The following is a 25,235-nucleotide window of genomic DNA, read 5'->3' as shown; positions in this document are numbered from 1 at the left end:
TATTAAAATCTGGCCCAATGATTTCACTGCATCCTTTGCAAATGAATTCCACAATTTTATGTGAGCTAAGTGAAAAATTCCTTCCCATGCCTCCACAGGACCTGAACCCTTCATTCTAATCTCTCATCTTCCCTCTCCCCTGTTCAACCCCAGCATTATTATCCTTACTACACCTGATAGACTCCAGCAGTGCCATCCTTTCTTTCCCTTGCCCTAGTAGACCCACTTACAGCACTCCCCTTCTCCTCCCTGCTGGACCCCAGCAGTCTCATCTCTCATGCCTCTTCCCCTACCCTATCCCAGCACTCTTATCCTTTCTCTTCCACCTCAACTCCAGCACTCAGGGCAAGTGTTGCCACTACACTTATCTCCATAACCCCAGCAGTCTCAGGGCTAGTGCTACCACTAACCCTAGCCCCACAACCCTAGCAGCCTTACTCTTCTTTCCCATTCCCTTACCCTACTCGAACCCTATACTGTCATCCCCTGCTCAAACCCAGCAGCTTAATTTCCCTTTTCCCTTCTCCCTCCCAAATCCAACACCCTTATCCCTCCTTTTATCGCCGCCATTTTGCAAAATGGCGGCGCAAAATGGCGCCGGCTGAAGACAACACGATTCGATTGCAGGAGGTCGTTCCGGACCCCCGCTGGACCCCCAGGTAATTTAAGGCATTTTGGGGGGGGGGGGTTCGGGAGGGTGGGTGATTTATTTTAAAGGGTCGGGGTGGGTTTTAGGGTGTTTTAGTGTGCCGGTTCACGATTTTAACGATTTTAACGATATTTTAAAAACCCAAATGGCGACAATACGATTCCCTCCCCCTCCCAGCCGAAATCGATCGTTAAGACGATCGAGGACACGATTCACATCTCTATTAAATATATATATATATATATATATATATATATATATATATATATATATATATACATAGATTGATTGATTGATTGATGACTGATTCTTTCATTACTTAAGGTTCTATTATTACTTATTGATATCTTAAGTGTTTTCTTAATTCCTATTAAAAACATTTTAACAATAAATTGTACAAGTTCACATAGCAGTTTGTTGACATGCTATTTAATATCTCAGACTTTGATAACTATGAGCTCTCCTTTCACAGTCATCATGTTTCTGATGTATTTTGATTCCCATCTGGTGTGATGAATTGCACTTTAGGCACTATGAGGGATGAGTTGTTTCTCCTCATAGAGTTGTTCCGTCTCATTGAGTTATTCCTCCTCATAGAATTACGTTTCCTCAAAGAGTTCTGATGAGACAACTCACTTTTTTGTAGAGTTTGGATAAGTATGGAAGGTTTTTCATCCAACTCCCTTGCACTACAGCAAGGAGTTGCAACTTTGATTGTGTTGCCAAACTTTGAATAATCAACTGAATATACCCCTTCTTCTTCTGTAACAATAGATACAAAACGATGGCCCCATTGGATTTCTTCTGCTATGTAGGAGGTTCTTGCTTGAGTTGTGATGCCAGTAGTTTCAACTACTCCTTCAAGTATCACTATAACTTCTAGGTCTTGGCTTATGATATCAGAAGCAGATATTTCATAAAGAGGGCTACGTTTGTCTATGACATGGCAAATGATCAATGGAGCCACAAGGAAGATGTTGTTGCTTACAATAGGATTTTCTACTGGAATGTCTATCTGGTGAATAGGGATGACCTCTCCTTCAGGAGTAGTTGTTTTTCTGACTACTTGAATACGCACTGAGGCACTAATGATCATGCTCTTTCTCAAGTCTCCCACCCGAAACATGAAACAAAGCTTTCCATTCCGTATGGTGATCACTGCATGTCGACTAAAAATCAAGGTCTCTGCCCGTCTGTGAGACTGAGCTGTTTTCATGAATATACATCCCAACATGATTGCATTGATGATTAAACCCACAATATTCTGCACAATCAAGACTGTAATTGCTAAAGGACACTCTTCAGTCATCATTCTTCCCCCAAAGCCTATGGTTACTTGAACCTCAATGGAAAAGAGAAAAGCTGAGGTGAAAGACCTAAAGAAAAGATGAAAAAACAACTTTTGTTACCTATGCATATCAAACCAAAAACTGAACAAGTAAACAATATTGAAAGAACAATTTTCAAACTTCCTGCATTAGGATAAAGTCTGCAGGTACAAAATATACCAACATTTGTAAATCAGTTTCTTTGTACACTTTTGAAAAAATACTTCTTTCTTTCCTGCAATTTCAGTAACAAATCCATGAAATAATTGAACAGAAATTATAAAAATGGTTAGAGGTCTAACAACCCACAAATGCTAAGGCAAATGTTTCACATCATTTTTTTCCTACATTTTTCCTTGTGTAAATTTTCTGTGCAACTTTTCTGTTTTCAAAAATCTACAGGAAATTAAATCCTTGGCTAAAACCTGACATTTCAAAATTGTGCCAGCAAACAGACGTGCCGATTTTTTTCAAAACAAAAATTACATGTACTCTTTCAGCAGCAACACAAAAGTACCCAAAACGTTTTCTTATCACAAAGGTGGTCTTGTAGATAGATAGATAGATAGATAGATAGATAGATAGATAAATAAATAAATAAATACACACACACACACACACACATGCATGCGCACCCACAATTTTTATCTACAAGACCATCTTTCTTTCATGATTCACGGAGATTACATCATGCACTGAATGATGTTGATCAACTGATTTCAATTACCATCCTAGTCATCATAAATATAAATTGAATTCTTTCAACTTTCTTTTGACCTCTAGAAGGTGAATATGATTAAATAATCTATTAAAAATAGTTATAAAATCAGTTCTTTGTAAAAAAAATATATACCGTATATATATTCAGAGCATGCAGGAGCAGGGGCTACCATATCCTCCCACTAATGTTCCAAACTCTATTCACAGCCTTACCTATATCTATTCACCCAAACTCATATACAACAATGTCTCTAAATCTAACAGACTCCTGGCTTTAAGCTGATGCAAGCTCAGGCTGGAATGCTGCAGCATCATTTTTGATAGACCTGGTGTAATAAGATGCGCTCAGCAGAACACACAGTTTTATTAGCAGATGTGTGCACATTTTGATATGCAAACTTTACTCCAAATGCAGAGGGGAGTTTTGCACATAAAAATATTGGGTATACTTTAAATTGTCTGCATGCATAAAATCCGTCCTTTACGCACGTGGCCGGGCCTTGTGTGCACCGAGCCAATTTATTTATTTATTTATTTAAAGAATTTATATACCGGGGTTCCTGTATAGTATACATATCACCCCGGTTTACAAGGAACCATAACTATCGCTAAGGAAACGATCATTTAGCGGTTTACATTGAACATTTAGCGGTTTACATTGAACATTTAGCGGTTTACATTGAACATAGTTAATTTGAGAAAACATAATGAAACATAAATAAACATAAATGAACATAAATAGTTAATTTGAGAGAAGTATATAAAATGGTTAACCAGTTAATAACTAAAAAGCAGGTTAATAAGTAAATAAGTAAGTAAATAACATTGAACTTGGTAGAATCTGGTAACAGGATAAAATATAGTGTTGCATATGTTTAAGTACAGTTTCGTGTTAATTTCTTCAGAAAGATGTAAGCTGGGGAAGATACGGAGGATATGAAATGCATGATTTAAGCCAGAATTTGCCACAAAGCCTGGCCACGTGCATAAAGGCTGGTACGTGCACAAGTGCCAGCCTTCCGGCAAGGGGCGGGCCGGGATAGCGCCATTGTTCCTTGTCCCAGAGCCTCACGCGCTGGCTGGCTGCCAGCGCATGCAACTTTCTTTAGCTCGGGAGTTGAAGTAAGTTGCAGAACAAAAAGAAAAAAAGAAAAAAGGTAGGATTTAGGGGTAAGGAGGAAAGGGGAAGGGGAAGGGAGGTTAGGTAGGGGTGTAGGGAACTGGGGAAGGTTGGAATGTGTCGCCATGTGAAAATTGCGGAAGTCTCCACGCCTTGCATTTGTCGCCCGCACATACGTGCGCGTATTACAAAATCCGGCACACATGTGCGTGCGGCCCACCAATTTTATAACATACGCATGCCGGCACGCGCATGTTATAAAATCAGAGTGTCCATGTGTGCACACCAGGAAGCGCGCACATGGAAGTTCATGAGCACCTTTAAAAATCTACCCCTAAATGTGCATAAAATATGAGCATGGCTTAGCACCTTTGCATGGAAATCCCATGTTAATGAAGGATTAGTTATTACCCTCCAATGCATAGAGGAGTTCTGGCTTAAATCATGTTTTCTTAGGGGCGGATTTTAAAAGGCGCGCGAATAGCCTACTTTTGTTTGCGCTCCAGGCGCAAACAAAAGTACGCTGGATTTTAGTAGATACGCGCAGAGCCGCGCGTATCTGCTAAAAACCTGGATCGGCGCGCGCAAGGCTATGGATTTTGTATAGCCGGCGCGCGCCAAGCCGCGCAGCCTACCCCCGTTCCCTCCGAGGCCGCTCCGAAATCGGAGCGGCCTCGGAGGGAACTTTCCTTTGCCCTCCCCTCACCTTCCCTTCCCTTCCCCTACCTAACCCACCCGCCCGGCCCTATCTAAACCCCCCCTTACCTTTGTTGCGGGATTTACGCCTCCCAGAGGGAGGCGTAAATCCCCGCGCGCCAGCGGGCCTCCTGCGCGCCGGGCCGCGACCTGGGGGCGGGTACGGAGGGCGCGGCCACGCCCCCGGACCGCCCCGGGCCGTAGCCACGCCCCCATACCCGCCCCCAAAACGCTGCCGACACACCCCCGAAACGCCGCGACGACCGGGCCCGCCCCCCGACACGCCCCCGACACGCCCCCCTCGGAGAACCCCGGGACTTACGCGAGTCCCGGGGCTCTGCGCGCGCCGGGAGGCCTATGTAAAATAGGCTTCCCGGCGCGCAGGGCCCTGCTCGCGTAAATCCGCCCGGTTTTGGGCGGATTTACGCGAGCAGGGCTCTGAAAATCCGCCCCTTAATGTTGAAAATTTTACTCCTGATCAGAGATGGAGTAATGTTTCCAGTGCTAGTTTTAGTCTATGGGCAAAAGCAGGAGTTTGTTGTCAGGACCTGAAGTTGGGACTTATATGTAGAAAACATGCTTTACGCACACAAAGCATGTTTTCTGCTTACAATATAAGCAAAGATTATTTTGTGCACAAACATTTTAATATGCATAAAACATGATTTGTACTTGTTTTAATTTTAAACTTGTGTACATTGTAGAGACTCTCCTGAGTTAATGTGCACTTCTTGCCTAGGCAACTCTGGTTTCTTTGAGTATTGTGCAAGTAAATGCGCATTAGTTTACTACTTCAAGAGTTAAAAAAATGTTAGTGAGTGCATTAAAAAACCATGCTCTGAATTTCCATGCCAAATTTTAATGCTTCCCTTATTACATCAAGCCCTATAGGAACAATGTGTAAACTTTTAAAACTTGTATATATATGGAAAAAAATAATAAAGTGATCTTACACAAGCCTGTGACTCTGCTAGATCATATTCACAATTTCTCGTTTCCACTATATTTTAAGATTGTTTAGTCTTTTCCCATGCAAAAGCAGCTTTTAAATGGACAGTGCAACTTTTTCTTGACAGTAATGTTGCACTTGCTTTTGTCTCTTACTTTGACCTGCTTTAATGAATACTCCATAGAACATTCATATCATCTCTCAAACTAAGGACCTCAGTCATTAAAGCTGTGTTAGGCCCGGAGCTTCACTTATTCAAATGAACTCATTGGCATGCAAATTCATGCTAATGAGTTCATTACTACCTTAAAATATGTAAACCTAATAAAGCTGCTCGGTTTCCCAAGGCACATTATTTAACTTGAAATTAACAACAGAGTTTTTAATTTCCCAAGGATACCTTGGGAGTTAATGCACATCCCAAGGCACCCACGACCTAGTCTTAAAGGGACTGCTCATTGCCATAGACGCGCCCCCCCCCCCCCCCCCACCTCCCAAGTCTAATAAAAGCCCCTGGGTTCTGCCTAGACCTGTTGTCCCATCTCCCCGGCTGCCAGATGTTTTAAAATTAAAATATACTTTTTTTTATACCTTAAACGATACTCCACCCCCTTCTCCCATCCCTGACTCTTTACAATAAAACCTGGCCCTGTAGGCCAAATGTATCCATCCCTCCCCAGAATCCCTACAAGCAAATATTATCCATAGCGCCCTCCCCCCCACCCCCAGACTTCATTTACCTCAAAATAATCATTGATGGGGTAATGGAGGCCCAGAGCACCCTATAGGCTCTGGGCCCAGGCGGTACTATGGTCCAAAATAGCACCCCACTGCCTTTGGCCCGATCATGTGAATTAGGCCCTAATCTAGATATAATTTTCCTTTCATTCTCATTTTGACTCCCTCTCTCACTCACACTTATTCTAATATACCAGATACATGCCCAATTCTACACTATACACTATGACAGTAACTTTAAAACAAAAGCACAGTAGAGGAGCAGGGAACTGCACTCCAACTATTAAGTTCAATCATCCAAGGAGATGCAGAAATATTAAGTCAGTCCCAAACTTTAAGGTTAATAATGTAGAAATAATTTTTTATTTTTCATAGCAGCAAATTCCGGGCCTCATTTTCCAAGCAGCTTGCACATGATAAGGGACCTTTCGCACGGGAAAAGTCCCTTATCGCGTGCGATACCAGGATAGTATGTCCTTGCTCAAAACTGTACGTGGGGAAAACTTCCTACCCCATTAGGACCCGAATTATCGAGAACCATTCAAATATCAAAAATGGCAGGGAAACAGCCCCCTTGGTTACCCATTGGATTACCTCAGGTCACACTGAATGCGATTTAAAATTTTATGTTATTGATGTGGTGCCGTTGCCACCCCGGGGTGGGAATTATTCTGATATTTTGACTCATCGGGAACAAAAGTGGATTTTTAGACTAAATAGCCTGACACCCCAAGGGTTAAATAATGAAATAGAGTGGCAATTCTTTTTTTAATTTCGTATTTCTATCATCACTGTTATTTTCATTGTATTTTTGCTTACATTTTTGGTTCTTGATTTTGATTGGTTAAAACTGTACAGTGCTGGTGTGTTCTGATTGGCCAAAACGTTTGGCGCTAAAATTCTCAGTCTCTTTAAATGCCAAGGTCTGTTTGTACTGTTTGCTCTCCTTGCAATGAAACTATGCTAAAACATAGAACTTTGAAGGTATGTGTCACGATTTTGAATTTATGCTGTATATTAATTTGATCCATTTTGTACCTGTCCCTGTTACTACTTCATTTAAATTCTCTTTATTTTATAGCTTATGAATGCTGCATAAAATTATTGTCCCTCCCGATGCAGCCGAGTTTGGCGAAACACGGGTCCGTGTCGGGGAACCCTCTTTTGAAATCTGAGCTGTTTTGAGCAATGGAGTTTGCCGCTATGAAAAATAAAAAAATTATTTCTACATTATTAACCTTGAAGTTTGGGACTGACTTAATATTTCTGCATCTCCTTGGATGAAGTAACTTTAAAACAAACATGTGTGTGTCCAAACATGCGCGTATGAGCTCACGGGCGGACATATGCAGGAATTTTAAATCATGCATGCGTATGATGTAAAATATGCCTGTTGCATGTAAGTGTGCATCTAATTTTAAGACTTTACTGAAGCAAACATACTTCACATATCTTCCATAGGACTTTGTCGATTTTAATTAATGCAGGTAAGCAGATTTTAAAACATAAACGAAATACATTCCCAGTTTTACCAAGTAGTCTACCAGTTTGCCCAGTCTATCTTGAGGTCATCCAGATTCCTCTGGTTTTTCAGCCTGTATTCCCCCCAGTGGACCTGGACCCCATACCCTGTCATGTAAGGACTAAAATGCGATTTCTGCAGACTTACACTTCATCAGAAGCAGCAGTAAATATATGCAGCTAACAAACTGCCGCATGCTGTGCCTTCAGTTTCAATATATATTTACATGCGTAACTGTTGGCCCCACTACAGAACACCCATGCTTAATCCATGCCTTGGCCCTTTTCTGAATCCCCGTTTTTTTAGCCTGCCCACACGCATACATTCACATAATTAGTGGCCTTTAAAATCCACATCACTCACACGCTGCTCACATACTCACATATAAGGAACTTTTAGCATGAGCAATGCTTTAAAAATTCAGCCTTTTGTATATACATGTAAATTCTCTCAAGTTTTCTAATTTTAGTAACAAATACATGGAACTCTGGATGCTTAGGACAAAAGACATATATAGTACTCTCTACCTGGGTAACATCAAGCTAGGTTGAGAGAACATTGCACAAATCTCATCTTTGGGTGAGTTTCCTCACTCCGAGGGTCATCAAATGTTCACAAGAGAACACTGTTCTGTTCGTACGTCTCACATTGAATGTCAAAGTGGCCCCTAACCCCTACACTAATACCTAAACCTCAACTCGAGTTACTAGGTGGGCCTCCCACTACCAGAGCCAGCATCCATGGGGCAGAGTTGAATTAGCCTCTTTGTACTGCTTCCCACCAGAGCTTCCAGGCATTTGTCATCTTGTGCTTGTTTGCGGGAGAAATTTGCCTAAGATTGTCAAGTCTGTCTGCCCACTGAGCTGTCTTTGTCAGCTGTAGTCCCATCCCCCAATGGCATATTTAGTGTGGGAGGATGCTGAAAACACTATGCACCAAGGATTGCACTCTCCATCGTATGCACAAAGGAGCTCCTTTGTGTGCTCCTTTTTGCATGCCAAGTGCAACTAAGCAGCTGAGTGGTCTATTGACTCTTCCTCTGTCATTGTATGATATTATTTATGTAGGCAGAAGCTTTAAGGAGATTCCAATGATCCTGAGAAACAGCAGGTATGGCAAACTCTATTATTTAATAGGAATGTGCAGAAGAAAAAAATTGTTTTGGTTCATTCATTCATTCATTTTGTTGGGACCCATATTTGTTTCATTAGTTTCAATACAAACAAAAATTTTGTTTATTCATTTCATTAGGTTTTTTTGTTTTCCATTAAAAGCTAAGAGTGAAGCATCACAAGTGGCATAAATAGCAGACTAATGTTTCACAAAGGGGCAAAGGGGTACAAGGTTTATAGGACTGGCAGGAGTTTTCTAAAGCAATGCGAGAGGATCAAAGAAGTAGGGATGTGAATCGTTTTTTGACGATTTAAAAAATCGTCCGATATATTTTAAATCGTCAAAAATCGTTAGAGGCACGATACAATAGGAATTCCCCCGATTTATCGTCAAAAATCGTAAATTGGGGGAGGGGGAGGGGAAGGGGGAGGGCGGGAAAACCGGCACACTAAAACAACCCTAAAACCCACCCCGACCCTTTAAAATAAATCCCCCACCCTCCCAAACCCCCCAAAATGTTTTAAATTACCTGAGGTCCAGTGGGGGGGTCCCGTTGTGATCTTCCACTCTCGGGCCACGGCTGCGTTAATAGAAATGGCGCCAGGGCAAAGGTAGCACTGGCGCCATTTTGGTTCCTGTCCCCCGACGTCACGAGCGCAGGAGATCGCTCCCAGACCCCCGCTGGACCCCCAGGGACTTTTGGCCAGCTTGGGGGGGCCTCCTGACCCCCACAAGACTTGCCAATATTTCCTGCTTGTGAGCTCTGTTAAGAATTGTGGTTCTGGGTCTGGAATCCTCAGGTTTTCTGATTCCCAGTCTGTGAGCTCTATCTGTAAAAAGGTGGCAAGTGACAGAATCTCTAGTGCATCAGGCAGCCATTTCTCCAAAACGCTGGCTAAATTAGCCTCTGTGATAGATTCTGGGAGACCTGTGAAGAGCAGGTTATTTCATCGGGATCTGTTCTCCAGGTCATCCAGCATTTCCTTGTATGATTTAATTTGGGTCTCCAGGGACGCTAGCTGCCTGGCAGAGGTGTTAGAGTCATCATCTAAGGTTGATATGCAGCCCTCTAATACTTCCAGGTGTGGATGTAAATCTTCCAGCGATTTCTGGACCGTGGATATCTGAGAGAAGAGGTTGTCAAACCTAGCATCCAATGCCGCCACTACTGCTAGCATAACTTTCTCTGAAAGAACATCCAAGGTGGCCTGCAATGGGGCCAGGTCTGTACTATCCCCTACGTCTGCAGCGTGCTTTTCTGGAGCAGGCCTCAGTTTTTCTTTTTTCTTCCTTTAAGAGCCATGATTCCCAGTGATTTATGCATATACTTGTCAATTGACAAAAGATCCTCAGGTTTGGAAAGGAATCTGGCCGATTTTGCTCGGGATGGCTAAGATATCAGCGGATAAAAGGCAGCTGGTCCTCAGATCTCAAGAAAGCACGTCTTCCTCAGCCCATCACATCACGTGACCTTGATTTTGCGTCATTAAAATCTTTCAGGTATCTGAAGGTCTGTATCATATCTCCCCTGCACCTCCTCTCCTCCAGGGTAAACATATTTAAGTCCATCAACCTCTCCTCATAAGCCATTTCATGGAAACCCTCACCATTTTTGTCGCCCTTCTTTGGGCCACCTCCATCTTGTCTCTGTCCCTTTTGAGATACCGTTTCTAGAACTGAACACAATACTCCAGGTGAGGTCTCACCAAGGATCTGTACAAGGGGATTATCACCTCCTCTCTCTATGCAGCCCAGCATTCTTTTGGCTTTAGTTATCACCTTGTCATATTGCTTCGCCGTCTTCAGATTGCGAGACAATATCACCCCCAGGTCCCTCTCTTGCTATGTGTACAACAGCCCTTCACCCCCTATTACTTACAGCTCTTTTGGATTACAACACCCCAGATGCATGACTCTGCACTTCTTGGCATTGAATCCCAGCTGCCATATCATCAACCACTGTTCAAGGTTCCTTAAATCTCGTCTCATTCTCTCTTCTTCTTCCGGTGTGTCCACTTGAAGGGGCTCAATTTCGTGACGCCCTGAAGAATGAAACACCTGAAAGTCTTCCGACTAACCATGCCAGCAGTGAAACGCACAGCCATTTTGAACGTACTAATGTTTGCAACGCAAATGACACGTAATGCGTAATGACGCAGTTGCGCACTAACCTTTAGCGTAACGTAACTCCATTTTGGAATAATAATTTGTATTGTATTAATACGAACGCCGCTGTAAAATGTCTAACACGTCAATTAAATGACGAAACGATAGTCTGATCGTAAGCTACACCTACTAGAGGACCACGCTAGCTAATGCTTGTTCAGCAGTTTGTGAAATGTTTGTTCAGCAAAAACCAGAACGCATGTGTGAAAGATAAGAGTTGTAAAGTGCATAAAAGTTTGCTCCTAAGGGGGCGTGGCATGCAGTTGTACTGAGCCTTTGTCTTAGCTGCATCTTGCTGGCAATAAAAGTCTATCTTTACGGATCAGTTGTCTGGGCCTCCTTACTGACTAAAAAGAGACGGTTACATTTGGCGAGCCAGCCAGGAGGTACCGGGGACGCTATTTTAGCCCCCCAGTGGGTCCGGTAGTTTGGTGGCGGAGCGATCCCCCAGACGCACCTGGTGAGTGGCCACCGCTGAGTTCAGCGATCAGGTTTCTGAGGGGACCGTTCCGCAGAAATTCTCCTGAGACCTCTGGGCTGGTGATCCGGGAAGAAGGCTTTCGTGACGATCGGAAGAACCCTGCAGGCGAGTATTATGGGAATGGTGGGAGAAGTGAAGAATAGCTAAAAGAGTAGCAAATAACCGGTCCATCCCCAAGCGGACCGAGGGGGCTTTGATCACACCCCACGCCGTGGTTTAGTAGGAATTGTATTCCGAAAGCCACGCGCATAAAAAGAAATTTAAAAGTAAAGTATATGATAGCGGAAATAGGTTTCTTGTTGTGTGAAAGAGAGTGAATGGCCTCGCAGTTCTAGGCCGGGCTGACCGCGTCCTAGTCGGGGCGATTGTGACCCTTTTGTGTCTGGCGGATACGGACCCCTTACCTATCCGTCTTCCCTTCCCTTCTCTGTCTGTGATTCTATCCTAATGGGAGGGGGCTACTCAACTCCACTAAAAGCTATGACGGAACACTACAGTGAAGTGTTCGATAAACGTAAATGTACGAAACCCGGAATGATTCAGCGATGCACCCACAGGTGGCCCAGTTTGTGTGTAAATTGGCCTCCGGCAGGAACTTTCAATTTCCAAACGGCCATTAGGGTCCTGAATATAGTTACGCAAGAAGGGAATTCGGGTTGCCCTGAGGATAAGCCGTACATAACTGCTTGGATTGCAGTTATTGAGAATCCTCCGTCATGGGCGAAGAAGTTAGTGGAGGGAGCCGCCCTCGTAATGGTGGCGCAAGTGAACAAGATGGGAGACCGGAAGTCCCCAAACCGGAAGAGAAAGGGAAGGGCGGCCATCTTGGGAATAAAAGATCATGCGTCATCTGCGGCGGCCATGTTTGTAGTGCAAGGGAATGCACGGACTCAAGAAAAAAAAATTAAACCCCTGCCGCCTGCAGTACCGTCCGACGCAGAACATCTTCTGCTGCCACCGTATGCCCCCAGCTACCCTCAACCGTTTAATGCGCCACCAGTTCCCTCAGCCCCCGCCAATGCCCAAGCCGATTCTGAACTAGTGCCGATTCCCGAAGCACGGCTTGAAGCAGCAGCGGCAAAAGTTGAAGACGGCAGCGAGTCGTCCGTAGCCGGCGGCACTCGCAGTAAAACTCAAGCCGCAAGTTTGCAACTACCAATTAGGGAAATGACCACCATAGTTCCCGTGGTCCCGACTGAAGAAAACGAATATCATACTACGCAAACAATAAAGTTATTTACTTACATACCTTTCACTTCCAGTGATCTTTTTAACTGGAAACAGCTTGGCCCCTCTTATGCTGACAAACCAGATCAGATGATAGATTTTTTACGGGGAATTTTTGCAGCCCATAACCCTAACTGGGCTGACATTCGGCATCTCGCCTCCATCCTTTTCACCACCGAAGAGCGCCGACAAATACAATTAAATCTGGAAGAAGCAGTTCGGCTGGGAGCTGGGTCAGATGGTAATCCAGATGAAGCGGTGAAAGAACAAGCCCCAGTCGCCGATCCCCACTGGGATTTCCAGACCACGGCAGGGCGCGAGCGCATTGCTGCATATCAAAAAGCATTTCTTGAAGCATTAAAGAAAGGAAAGAAGAAAGTTGTGAACATGGGAAAGATCCAAGACGTGGTGCAAGGGAGAGACGAGACCCCCGGAATCTTTTTGGAGCAATTGATGGACGCATATCGGCAATACAGTCCGTTTGATCCAGAGGACCCCAAAAGTCAGTCCGTGATAGTGATGAGTTTCGTCGGACAATCCTGTCCCGATATCCGCCGGAAGTTACAGAAGTCAGAAGGATTTGAGGGAATGACTATTAGCCAATTAAAAGCTATGGCCGACAAAGTTTATGTAAACCGAGAGCCGGACGGAGATAAGAAGGAAAAGAAAGAAAGTAGAAAGTTAAGAGAAAGTGTTAGTCTGTTAGCCGCAGCGTTGGAAGAAACTAATTTCGGGAACTCGTCCAGGCACTATCAAGGATATCCTGGACCGAGAGGAAGGGGCAGGTCGCCCTTAAGGGGGCCAGCCAGTGGACGAGCAAGTAGAGGAGGATCGTTTAGAGGGGGAAGGATGCCGTTGGGAGCCAATCAATGTGCATTCTGTAGACAAGAAGGACACTGGAAGTCTGAGTGCCCGGAATCCCTGCAAGTAAAGCAGGAAGGATATACTCCGTCCAAACCAAAAGAAGCTGAATGGCAGATGGCCGTAGGAGAAACTTCTGGCGAAGACAGTGAAACATGACTAGACAGGGGAAATCTTCCCCTGGATCCCTTAGTGGAAATTAAAGTAGGGACTGAGACGTTTAAAGGATTGTTAGACACCGGGGCACAAAGATCAGTCATGACTACCGCTATCACCACGCCCACTTCAAAAAATATTTCCATCGTCGGAGCCTCTGGAAAGCCACTCATCGCTCCTTTTCTCCAAAAATGACAGGTTTGAGTAGGGGGACAATTAGTATCATATCAGTTCCTCTATGTCCCGGGATGCCCAGTCCCACTCATAGGGAGAGACCTCCTTTGCAAATTAAGAGCCAATTTACAATTCGAATCTACTGGAGAAATCAAAGCATCCTTCGCTGATAACCCAGTCTCTCTCATCTGCCCACTCCAAGAAGAATGGAGATTGCATCTCCCCATAGTTGAACACATCACTACGCACCGATATGGAGAAAACACCATCCTCAACGAAAAGCGCAGACAGCTAATGGATAGTGTACCTAAAGTGTGGGCCGAACAAAACCCAGGAGGAATAGCCATCAATGCTATCCCTATTTGGATCGAGATGAAACAGAATGCACAGGTGATCAATCAACCTCAATACCCCATTCCATATATGGCCAGGCAAGGAATCCAGATACATCTGCAGAGACTGTATGATTTGGGCATTCTTCGACGAATCCGATCTGCTTGGAACACCCTTTGTTGCCCGTAAAGAAACCTGGATCTGATGATTATCGACCAGTACAAGACCTAAGGAAAGTGAACAGTCAAGTAGCAGATCTAGTAGCCCTCGTGCCAAATCCATATTCAATCCTAGCCCAAGTCTCCCCTGCATCAAAGTGGTACAGTGTCATTGATCTCAAAGATGCCTTCTTCTCCGTCCCGGTGGCGGAGGAATGTCAAAAGATTTTTGCTTTCACATGGGAAAATGCACATACTGGAATAAAGCAGCAGTACACATGGACTCGTTTGCCTCAAGGGTTTAGGCACTCACCTACGCTGTTCGGTGAGCAACTGGCAAAAGACTTGAAGATGTATCAAGTGAAGTATGGGCCAGTAATACAATACGTGGATGATCTTCTGTTGTTTCGAGAGACGTATCTCGAATGTGCAGTATCCACTCTTCAGCTGCTAAAGACGTTGTACTCAAAAGGATATCGTGCAAGTAAAAAGAAAGCGCAAATCTGTGAATTGGAAGTAGAATATTTAGGCTTCCAGATCCGTGGAGGAACACGTTGTCTGGGAATTTCTCGCACCAGTTCGATAAGAGGTCAACCTGTACCCACTTGCAAGAAAGAACTCCGAGCGTTCCTTGGAGCTGCAGGATACTGTAGACTGTGGATTGCTAACTATGCAGTCATTGCTCAACCCCTGTACGACAAATTGCGGGGTAAAGAACCCGAGTCCCAACCTTTTCAATGGGAAGGAACCGAGCTGGCAAGCTTACGTCAATTAAAAGAAGCTTTAATTGAACCACCTGCTCTAGGATTGCCAGATGTAATGAAACCATTCCATTTATTCGTCGATGAGAAGAAGGGAATGGCCATCGGGGTATTGACTCAAACCTTAGGCTTATGGGAGCGACCTGTTGCATATCTGTCAAAAGGAATGGACAATGTTGCAAAAGGATGGCCTGGGTGTCTTCGAAGCATCGCGGCTGCATGCTTATTCATTCCAGAAGCAGTCAAATTAACTTTTGGTCAAACTCTGAACGTAACAACTCCCCACACTATTCAAGGACTGCTAGAGACTCATGGGCCAAAATGGATGACTAATTCACGTCTCGTAAAGTATCAAGCTTTGTTATGTGAAACCCCAGAAATTCAAATACAAGACAGTAAAAATCTGAATCCTGCAACCTTACTTCCAACTCCTACTTCAGTTACTCATAAGTGTGAGGAAATCATGGCCACCGTACATTCCAGCCGACCCGATCTACGCGATCAACCCTGGCAGGGAGCTTGGACTTTGTTCACTGATGGAAGCAGCCAGGTTATGGATGGAGTCCGGGTTGCTGGGTATGCTGTGGTCTCCGAAGATGACATCATCGAAGCCGAGCCCCTACCCCCAGGGACATCGGCGCAAAAAGCAGAACTAATTGCGCTCACCAGGGCTCTACAGTTGGCAGAGGGAAGAACTGTTAACATCTATACTGACTCAAAGTACGCTTTCCTTACTATCCAAGTACATGGAGCCTTATACAAAGAACGAGGATTCCTAACAGCTGAAGGGAAACAACTAGCCAATGCATCTGAAATACATCAATTGCTAGATGCCGTGTGGGCACCAAAGAAGGTAGCTGTCATGCATTGTAAAGCCCACACAGGGAAATCAGATCCCATCACAAAAGGAAACCAATGGGCAGATAAGACAGCAAAAGAAATACTACAATATTACCCTCACTGCAGGTCTACCAAAAAGCTATACATCAAGTATTATCCCAGAAGGAAAGGGCATCTTGTACTACATCAACTCCACTAAAGTTCTTATGGGAGGAGAGACTACCGTCACAATAACCTTCGATGCCTGTGAGGCCATTGATAAACACCCAAATGCACTCCATTGTGGGTCTCAAGCCTGGAAAAATTCCTATGTCTACAACCACAAATACCTCTGTCCATACAACCGAGCCGCTAATCCATCCAGTTGGATACCATGTGGAGGGGACCTGACGCTGTCAGGCTGGGCTCTAGTCTGCGACTATACTGGAGGAGGTTACCATGGCTGCCACGGAATAGGCCGGCTAACTGAAATAACTGGTAACACTGTCTCTATACAATGGCCTATAAGAAGTGAAGGATCCCCCTGGCAAGATACTTGGGGATTTGGTATCGACGGAACTGGAAAAGACCCCATGACTTACATTACTATCACACAGCGGAGAGACAAACCTCGTCCAATTATTCACCAGACCACTGTAGTGGGCTATCAGTCTTTCTTCGATGAAATATCTCATGTGACTGAGGAATTGAAGAAACATACAATTTCCCAGCAAGCAAAGAACATGTTCGTTAATTTGGCTGAGAATATAGCGCTCTCTCTCGAAGTCACGAACTGTTTTGTATGTGGAGGAACAAATACAGGAGAGCAATGGCCTTGGGAAGCCAAAGAGACATTCCAATCTGATCTTAATACGTTAAATACAACTGTAACCTACAACCGTAAAACTCATCCATATGAGTGGGCACTCCAGACTGATGTGATTGGCAGACAATGTATATCTCGGCAACATTCCCGTATCTATACTATACCTGTTGGAAATTCTCCATGTACAGGGGTTCTTACTGCCAATCTAACTAACCATACATGGTGGCAAACTGAAAATTCTACCATGCCTACACCCATCTGGACTGAACCAACTTTAAACAAGACATGGACTGCAGCGGGCGTGTCAACTACCATCTTCAACGCCCCAGACGGATACTATTTTGTATGCGGGCGACGAGCCTATGAACAATTGCCCACACACTGGTATGGCACTTGCTTCTTGGCTACAAAACGACCCAGTTTCTTCCTACTCCCCATTACTGCTGGAGAAACCTTGGGAGTCCCAGTGTACAGTCCCATGAGACCCAACAAACGTCGCAGAAATTCTAAAGTATCCATTGGAGACTGGAAAGATCAGGAGTGGCCTCCTGAAAGAATTGTACAATATTACGGCCCTGCCACATGGGCTGAGGATGGCTCTTATGGGTATAGAACCCCTATTTATATGCTAAATCGTATTATCCGACTACAAGCAGTACTTGAACTCCTGACAAATGATTCTGCCTTGGCTCTCAACATCCTAGCCAAGCAGAACACCAAAATCATAACAGCTGTTTACCAAAATCGATTGGCTTTGGACTACCTCCTGGCACAGGAAGGGGGTGTGTGTGGGAAATTTAATCTTTCTAATTGCTGTTTACAGGTTGATGACAAGAGTAAGGTCATTGAAGAGATCACTGATCGAATGATACGACTGGCACATGTTCCCGTACAAACGTGGACTGGAATACTTGATTGGACAGCCTCCTTGCCCAACTGGCTGACCTCCATACCGGGGCTTAAAGAGCTTTTCCTTCCTTTGATATTTCTTCTTTTGACCTGTACTCTATTTCCTTTGTGTCTACCTCTTATTTTCAGAAATCTCCGTTCCATGATTGAAAAGATTGCTGATCGCCGAGCAGCTGCTCACGTCATGATGATGAATAAGTATGTGTCTGTCTCCACTTTCCCTTCCTCTGATTCATCTGACTACGACACTACCGATGATTCTGATGCTGATTCTGACAATGAGTACCTAACCACTAACTTGTAATTTCTCTTGAATTCTAAGCAACTAACATAACTGAGCCACTTTGTTAGCTGGGGTAAGTCGGGCTACAAAGGGGGGTGACACCAATAGGGTACACCCGTCTCAAACCCGTGAAGCAACCAACGACCTAGCAACGCCTTAGGGCTCACGTTAAATGACACTGGTATTAATTCTTGTTTGTCGTTTCAGTTACTTCACTAATAAAGAGTGATACTTCTGCCTTCTACCCGAAGTTGAAGTATCAAAGGGGGGAATGAAGGGGCTCAATTTCGTGACCCCCTGAAGAATGAAACACCTGAAAGTCTTCCGACTAACCATGCCAGCAGTGAAACGCACAGCCATTTTGAACGTACTAATGTTTGCAACGCAAATGACACGTAATGCGTAATGACGCAGTTGCGCACTAACCTTTAGCGTAACGTAACTCCATTTTGGAATAATAATTTGTATTGTATTAATACGAACGCCGCTGTAAAATGTCTAACACGTCAATTAAATGACGAAACGATAGTCTGATCGTAAGCTACACCTACTAGAGGACCATGCTAGCTAATGCTTGTTCAGCAGTTTGTGAAATGTTTGTTCAGCAAAAACCAGAACGCATGTGTGAAAGATAAGAGTTGTAAAGTGCATAAAAGTTTGCTCCTAAGGGGGCGTGGCATGCAGTTGTACTGAGCCTTTGTCTTAGCTGCATCTTGCTGGCAATAAAAGTCTATCTTTACGGATCAGTTGTCTGGGCCTCCTTACTGACTAAAAAGAGACGGTTACACACTCTGTTGCATATCTTAGTATCATCCACAAATAGACAAACTTTACCTTCTATCCTTTCCGCAATGTTGCTCACAAAGATATTGAACAGGACCGGTCCCAACACCGATCCTTGTGGCACTCCACTTTACACAGTTCTCCCTTCAGAGTAGGTTCCATTTACCATCACATGCTGTCTTCTATCCATAAATCCATGCCACTACCTTGGCACTCACTCCCAAGCTTCTCATTTTATTCACAAGCCTCCTGTGCAGGACAGTATCAAAAGCTTTGCTGAAATCCAAGTAGATCACAATGAGCGCTCTTCATCGATCCAATTCTCTAGTCACCCAATCAAAGAAAAAAATTAATCAGTTTTATCTGAAAGGACCTTCCCCTGGTGAATCCATGCTGCCTTGGATCCAGCAATCCTCCTGAATGTAGAAGGTTCACTATCCTTTCCTTCAGCAGAGTCTCCATTAATTTTCTCACCACCAAGGTGAGGCTAACTGGCGTACAGTTTCCAGCCTCCACTCTGCTCCTACTTTTGTGAATTGGGACCAGCATCGCTCTTCTCCAATGACTTGGCACAACTCCCATTTCCAGGGATCTATTAAACAGGTCATGAAGTGGACCCGCCAACACACCTCTGAGGTCCCTCAGTTTCCTGGGATGAACCTCATCAGGCTCCATGGCTTTGTCCACTGTCAGTTTTCATAGCTCTTCCTATACATTCTCTTCTGTAAACAGAGTGTCTTCTATTTCACCCGCATCCACAGAGTTGCTAACTAGTGACAGTCCTTCTCCAGGGTCTTTTTTAGTGAACACAAACTGAAGTATTTGTTTAATATTTCCACCATATCTTTATCTCTCTCCACACAATAATCCTTGTCATCTTTTAATTTCACATAACACTTTGGACCTTTCTCCTATATTTATTTATTTATTTATGTATTTATTTATTTAAATCTTTTCTATACCGTCATTAAGGTGGATACCGTCACATCGGTTTACAGTAAGGCACAAAACGTAATTTTATTAAAATCTAACAGTTTACACAGGTGCCATTAGGTTCGGTAACATAGTTTTTAATCAATGCTAGTTGTTAAATGAGTGTGATGACTATTGTGTCCAGGTCAATTATATAGCAGTTTTGAGTCTGGGACTCATTCTCTGGTGTATAGGAAAAATGTTTTGTTACCTTGCTTTATCTCTTTGGCACTACTTTCTTCCTCTTGACTTTTTGCTTTCTTGATTACTTTCTTAATTCCCTCAGTTTCACCAGATATTCTTCCTTGTGTTCTTCTTTCTGGAATTCTTTATATTTCTTGAACGCTGTTCTTTTTACTTTTATCAACCACCTCCTTTGAGAACCAGATCAGTTTCTTATTTCTCTTACTTTTGTTTATGTGTTTTAACATATAGATTTGTGGCCTTTGTAATTGCTCCTTTTAGTTTGGCCCACTGTTGTTCCACCTCTCTCATTTTCTCTCAGTCTTCTGGTTCTACCTCAAGGTAAGTCCCCATTTCAACAAAGTCTTTATTTTTGAAATTCAAAACTCGGATCGTTGTGTTACTTCTCCATATCCTATTTGTGATATCAAATCACACTGTTTGATGATCACTGGTGCTGAGGTGGGCACCCACCTGGGCATTAGACACATTAGCCCTGTTAGTGAGCACTAAGTCAAGAATAACTCCCTCCCTCGTGGGTTCTATTACCATTTGTTTGAACAGAGCCCCTTGCAGGGCATCTACTATCTCTCTACTTCTGGTAGGTTTCTGTAGAAGGGATTCTCCAGTCTACGTCTGTCAGATTTAAATCTCCAACAATCAGCACTTCTATCTTCTTTCCCAGATATCTCCTCATTTTCTGTTTCTGGAGCTTCTTCGTTATCCAATGCAGAAAAGGTATTATGTAAGAGTAGCAGTGGGGAGAGTGGGAGTCGTTTCATCACACCCGTATTCTGCCAGAGCCCACTGTAATCCATTTGTTCCTGGGTTTCTGAATCCTGGATGTCTGACTTCTCTATGGGAGTGGGTTTGGATATTCAAGATGCTGCACAGTTAGGAAAATTGGGCGTTGTATTGCCACATTTCTTCTTCTACCAGAGCCCACTGTGAGCCATTTATCTGTGGGTTTATGAATTCTCTGTGGGAGCTGGGGGAGATAGTCTGGTTGATGCCTGGGAGGGGAGGTTTTCTGAAACTTGAGCAAGTCCTCTTTCAGATATGACAACTGTTTTTTAATTATAGACGGCTGATAGCAAATTGGACATCTCTCAAGTTTCCAAATGTCAGGTCTTGGGACATAAGCACCACAACTCTTGTGGATACCACCCTTAAAAAAAAAATGTACAAACACAAGCCCGAATTATGTAAGCCCTGCATGTAAAATTCGGGGGTTACGCATGTGGCTGGGCCTTGTGTGCGCCACACGCATTTTTGAAAGGGCTGGCTGTGCGCGTAACTCCCGCATATGCACGCATGGACATGAAAATCCGGCACGCATGAGCACGTGGGAACCGTATTATATAACATGCGTGCGCCAACACCTGCATGTTATAAAATCGGCCCATCCATGTATGCACATCGGGAACCACGTGCAAATGGACACATGTTCCTTTTAAAATAGACCCCACAGCTACTTAATACAGACTAGCAATATCAATACCTAGAAAAATAGAAAGTTAGAAAGTATGCAATAGAGAAATGCAGAAGAACATCACCAAGAAAGCAAACTATAATATGTCTAACTTTAGATTTTTCAATCTAACTGACCACAAGTACAGGTATTGCTCCACTATGACCGGTGCATAGCTCTACAACCCATTGGGCCCCCCCACAGAGTAAAGACATAGCTACTGCACCTGTAGCCAAGCATTTTGACACCTATTGTACTGGACAGTATATGGAGCTGAACAATAGGTAGCTAGTGTCTATCTCACATACAGGACCTTGTAACCAAGAGTTAGCTAAAAATATGCTGTCTGTTGGTGGCAGGGATGTTGTTGGTGCTGGGGCTGGTGCTGGTGCTGCAGGAAGTGCTCTTCTGGTGGTGAGGAGTGTTGAAATTTGGGCCTCCAAATGTGGCAAGAGGAGGCTGCTGGGCTGTTCTGCCAGGGGCCTGTGGTTCAGGCTGGCGCTATGGTGTGCTGGCTTGAAGTTGTACTGCATCAACTGGCTCCTAGTCCAGCCTGGGTTCCTCCATGAAGCTGGAGATGTTCAGGGACATATTCAGTGTGCTGGCTGAGCCCAAGGGGTTCACGGACCTGCATAACCTTCTGAGGCTGTTGCTGCTGCTGCTCTTCCTCCTCGCTCACCTGTGTCTGGGGATCCATATGCAAAGACCTCTGCAAAAGGGCTGGTGCGCTGCTGATCCTCGGGGCTTGTTGTCTGGTCCATGGGGCTTGATAATTGGGACCAACAGCTTTGTGGGTGAGAGATGAGTAAATGGAGAAGACATAAGTACCAATGGCAAGAAGTATCCATTTTCCATTTGGCATCAGAGGCGCACTTTGCATCTAAAACATTGTGAGCATCTTTTGTCAAATTATGTGTGCAAACATTGCAGCCTGGCCATTTACAGGTGAGGTGACCTTACCGGCTGTGGCTCACATGGTGGTCCAGCTGCTCAGTCATGCCCTCATACACATTTAGTCCCAGCCATTGCATGAGATGCTCCTCCATGGGTATGAGGATGATGGGACAAAGGTCTCCTTCTCTGGTCTGGTGTATGTATTTATTTCAGCTCACCACCTTTGCTTTCAACTGCACCTTGATGTACCAGTACTTGGTGAACCACCTGCTCCGTGCTGCCTTGGACACTACTGTGCCTGCAGATTGCATGGGCTATGGTGCACCATATCTGGCCCTTGGCTGTCTTTAAGGTCTTGGCTGCATGGTTGCCAAAGAGTATGGCATAATTCTCAAGGATCCCTACAATCACCGTCTCATTGTCCTGCACACTGAACTTTAGAGCGTACTGCTACCTGGCTGCCAGAAGGAGATGCCACTTCTGCTTCTGGAGAAGTGTCCTCCCTTTCCCACTCTCCCTCCCACTCCCCTCTCCCCTCCTTCCTCCACCCTCCTGCCCCTGCCCTCCAAACTCCCTTCCCCTCTGCCTCTCTCTCCATCCCTAGCCTGCCGACCTCCTCCCTCCATCTTCACCCGACTATCCCCTTTCCCCTCCCATCTCCCTTCTCCTCCTATCCCTTCCCTCCTGCCTATCTCTACTCCTGTCCCATTCCTCCTCCTCCTCCTCCTAGCATTCCTGCCCTCATCCACCCACCTCCTTTCCTCATGCCTCTCCTCTTCTCTTTCCCCATAATTCTTATGCTCCAACCTCCTCAACTCTCCTCACCACAACCACTACTTTCTCCTTACTACAACCACACCTCCTCTTTTTTCTCCTCCTCACTCCTCCACCACCACAGTACTCCTCCATTCTCCACCACATATCTCCTCCTTACTCCTCCTCCACATAAAAAAACAGAAAGACAAATATGACAAACAAAACTTTCACACACAGAAAAAGACAAGAGCCAAGGAAAAGGAAAACAGATGAGAAAACAAACAGGACAACTCACTCAGAAATCGTAAGAACATCCAACTATTCACTAACCAGCACCTACCTCCTCTCTCTCCAGCTTCCAACACACCCTTAAATGAGCAGCTGCAGGAAGCCGGTATATAAAAACAAACAAAATAGCATACCACGCGTAAATCTACTCGCGACGAGGCTAATGATACGCCATGTGGCTAATTATGCACAATGCACTGACTCATTGCATGACCCTCTAAGGTATCATGCTTTACACAGAAATATCCTACACATTGCAGTAGACAAGAAATTAGCCTAACCATGCCCCTTTTTTTTGTATTGCGGGCGCTATTTCTGCTATATTTATAGCATTTTGATGAATCTAGGCCTAAGTTATCTGGCTAACTCCAATATTCATGGGGGTGATTCATGAAGCAGCAGTTGTGCTGTAATGCATATTATATTGTATACATCACATATCTGCAATTTTTTGCATCTTCCCACCCAGATACCCTCCTCTATTACAATGACCTTCTTTGCATGCAATTTGTATGCATAAATAGTGCAAATGCATGCAAAGAAGGTCATTACTAGCCAATTTGATGTAAATATTTCATTGTGGCCAACCGAGAAGATGGTCAGCCATGATAAAATAACACCTATTTGAAATGTGTTACATATGCGGTGGGAGGCCTGGGACCCTAACGTGGGTTCTGAGGCTCACACCATACTTTTGAAATGGCAGGGAAAAAAAATATCACGGCAAACAGGGAGATTGAGCTGGTGTCAGTATGATCCAGTCTCAACCCGGGGCTGACACATGAGGTGGCCCAGACTCCCCCAAAATATTCAAAATAAAAGACCCATGTGGCGATGACCCTGGCCTTACCTCCTCTAAGTTAAAACAGAAAATGTGGCCCCAGCCCCCCTCCACAGCCATACCTCCCACTCCTAAAGTGAATGAGAACCCCCCTTGCTGTGATACCTCCTAGCCCCCCAAAGTGACAGAGATCCCTTTTGATGCCAAACCCCCTAATCCCAAGTCCCACAAGTGACAGAGATCTCACCGATGCCATATTCCCCCATTCCCCAAGTGACAGCGATAGTCCCCAACTGAAATAAAAAAAGGAAAAGGTTCTGGGCTCCACCCTACATCTCCTTCCCACCTTCCTCCCCAAAAGAAAGAAATATGGCAACAATCTGATCTTGCCCAGGCATGTGACTGAGATAAAGTCCAGTCACATGCTGGGGCAAGATCAGGTCTGTGCCATTTTATAAAATGGCACCAACTGGACCAGGTGCGAGGGTGTACCCGGCCCAATGCAAGATCCATTATGAGGTATAGGGTTGCGAGAGGAGGATTGCTGATTAGGGGATAGTGGGAAGGGGGAGCCAGGATACTACTTTTTTTTTTCCTTTCAGTGGTGGTGGGGCCCAGACCCTTTGTTTTTTTTACTATCACGTGGGCCATTGATGTCACTTGGGGGGAGGGGGCCATCACTGTCACTTGGAGTGTGGGAGGAGGGGGTTGTCACTTTCACTTGGGGGGTGGGTGGGGGTATGGCATCAGAGGGATCTCTGTCACTTGGGGGTATGGCAGTGGGGGATTTTTTTGTCACTTGGAGGGGTGAGGGTATGGCATCAGAGGGATCTCTGTCACATGGGGTGTGATAGGTGGGGGACATGGCAGCAGGGGGATCCTGTACTCAGGGGTGAGGTTATAGCAGCGGGGACCCGGGGCCACATTTTCTGTTTTAGCTTTGGGGATGGAGAAAGGGGGCCAGGGCTGTCACATCATGAGTCTTTTTTTATTTTTAAAATTTTGGGGGATTCGGGGCTTCCTTGGGTTGAGAAGGGGGTCAGTACTAATCCCCGCTCTACCTCCCCTGTTCCCCCATTTGCATGTGACCTTTTTTTTTAGCTAGTGGTCATTTAAGG

General features: G+C 44.6%; 1 protein-coding gene across 2 annotated transcripts in view; it reads right to left on the bottom strand.

Annotated features, from left to right (window-relative positions):
* Window positions 1-918: 918 nt before the first annotated feature.
* Window positions 919-25,235, bottom strand: part of KCNJ8 (potassium voltage-gated channel subfamily J member 8) — a 40,875-nt gene continuing 16,558 nt past the window's right edge. For both annotated transcript variants that reach the window (XM_029600178.1, XM_029600179.1), the window contains exon 3: window positions 919-2,025. In XM_029600178.1, coding sequence (XP_029456038.1) covers window positions 1,125-2,025 — 901 coding nt within the window. In that variant the 3' untranslated portion in view covers window positions 919-1,124. The remainder of the gene's footprint in view (window positions 2,026-25,235) is intronic.

Source organism: Rhinatrema bivittatum, chromosome 4, assembly GCF_901001135.1.
Source record: "Rhinatrema bivittatum chromosome 4, aRhiBiv1.1, whole genome shotgun sequence".
In the NCBI taxonomy this organism is placed as follows: Eukaryota; Metazoa; Chordata; class Amphibia; order Gymnophiona; family Rhinatrematidae; genus Rhinatrema; species Rhinatrema bivittatum.
This window is presented reverse-complemented; position numbering and strand designations above follow the sequence as displayed.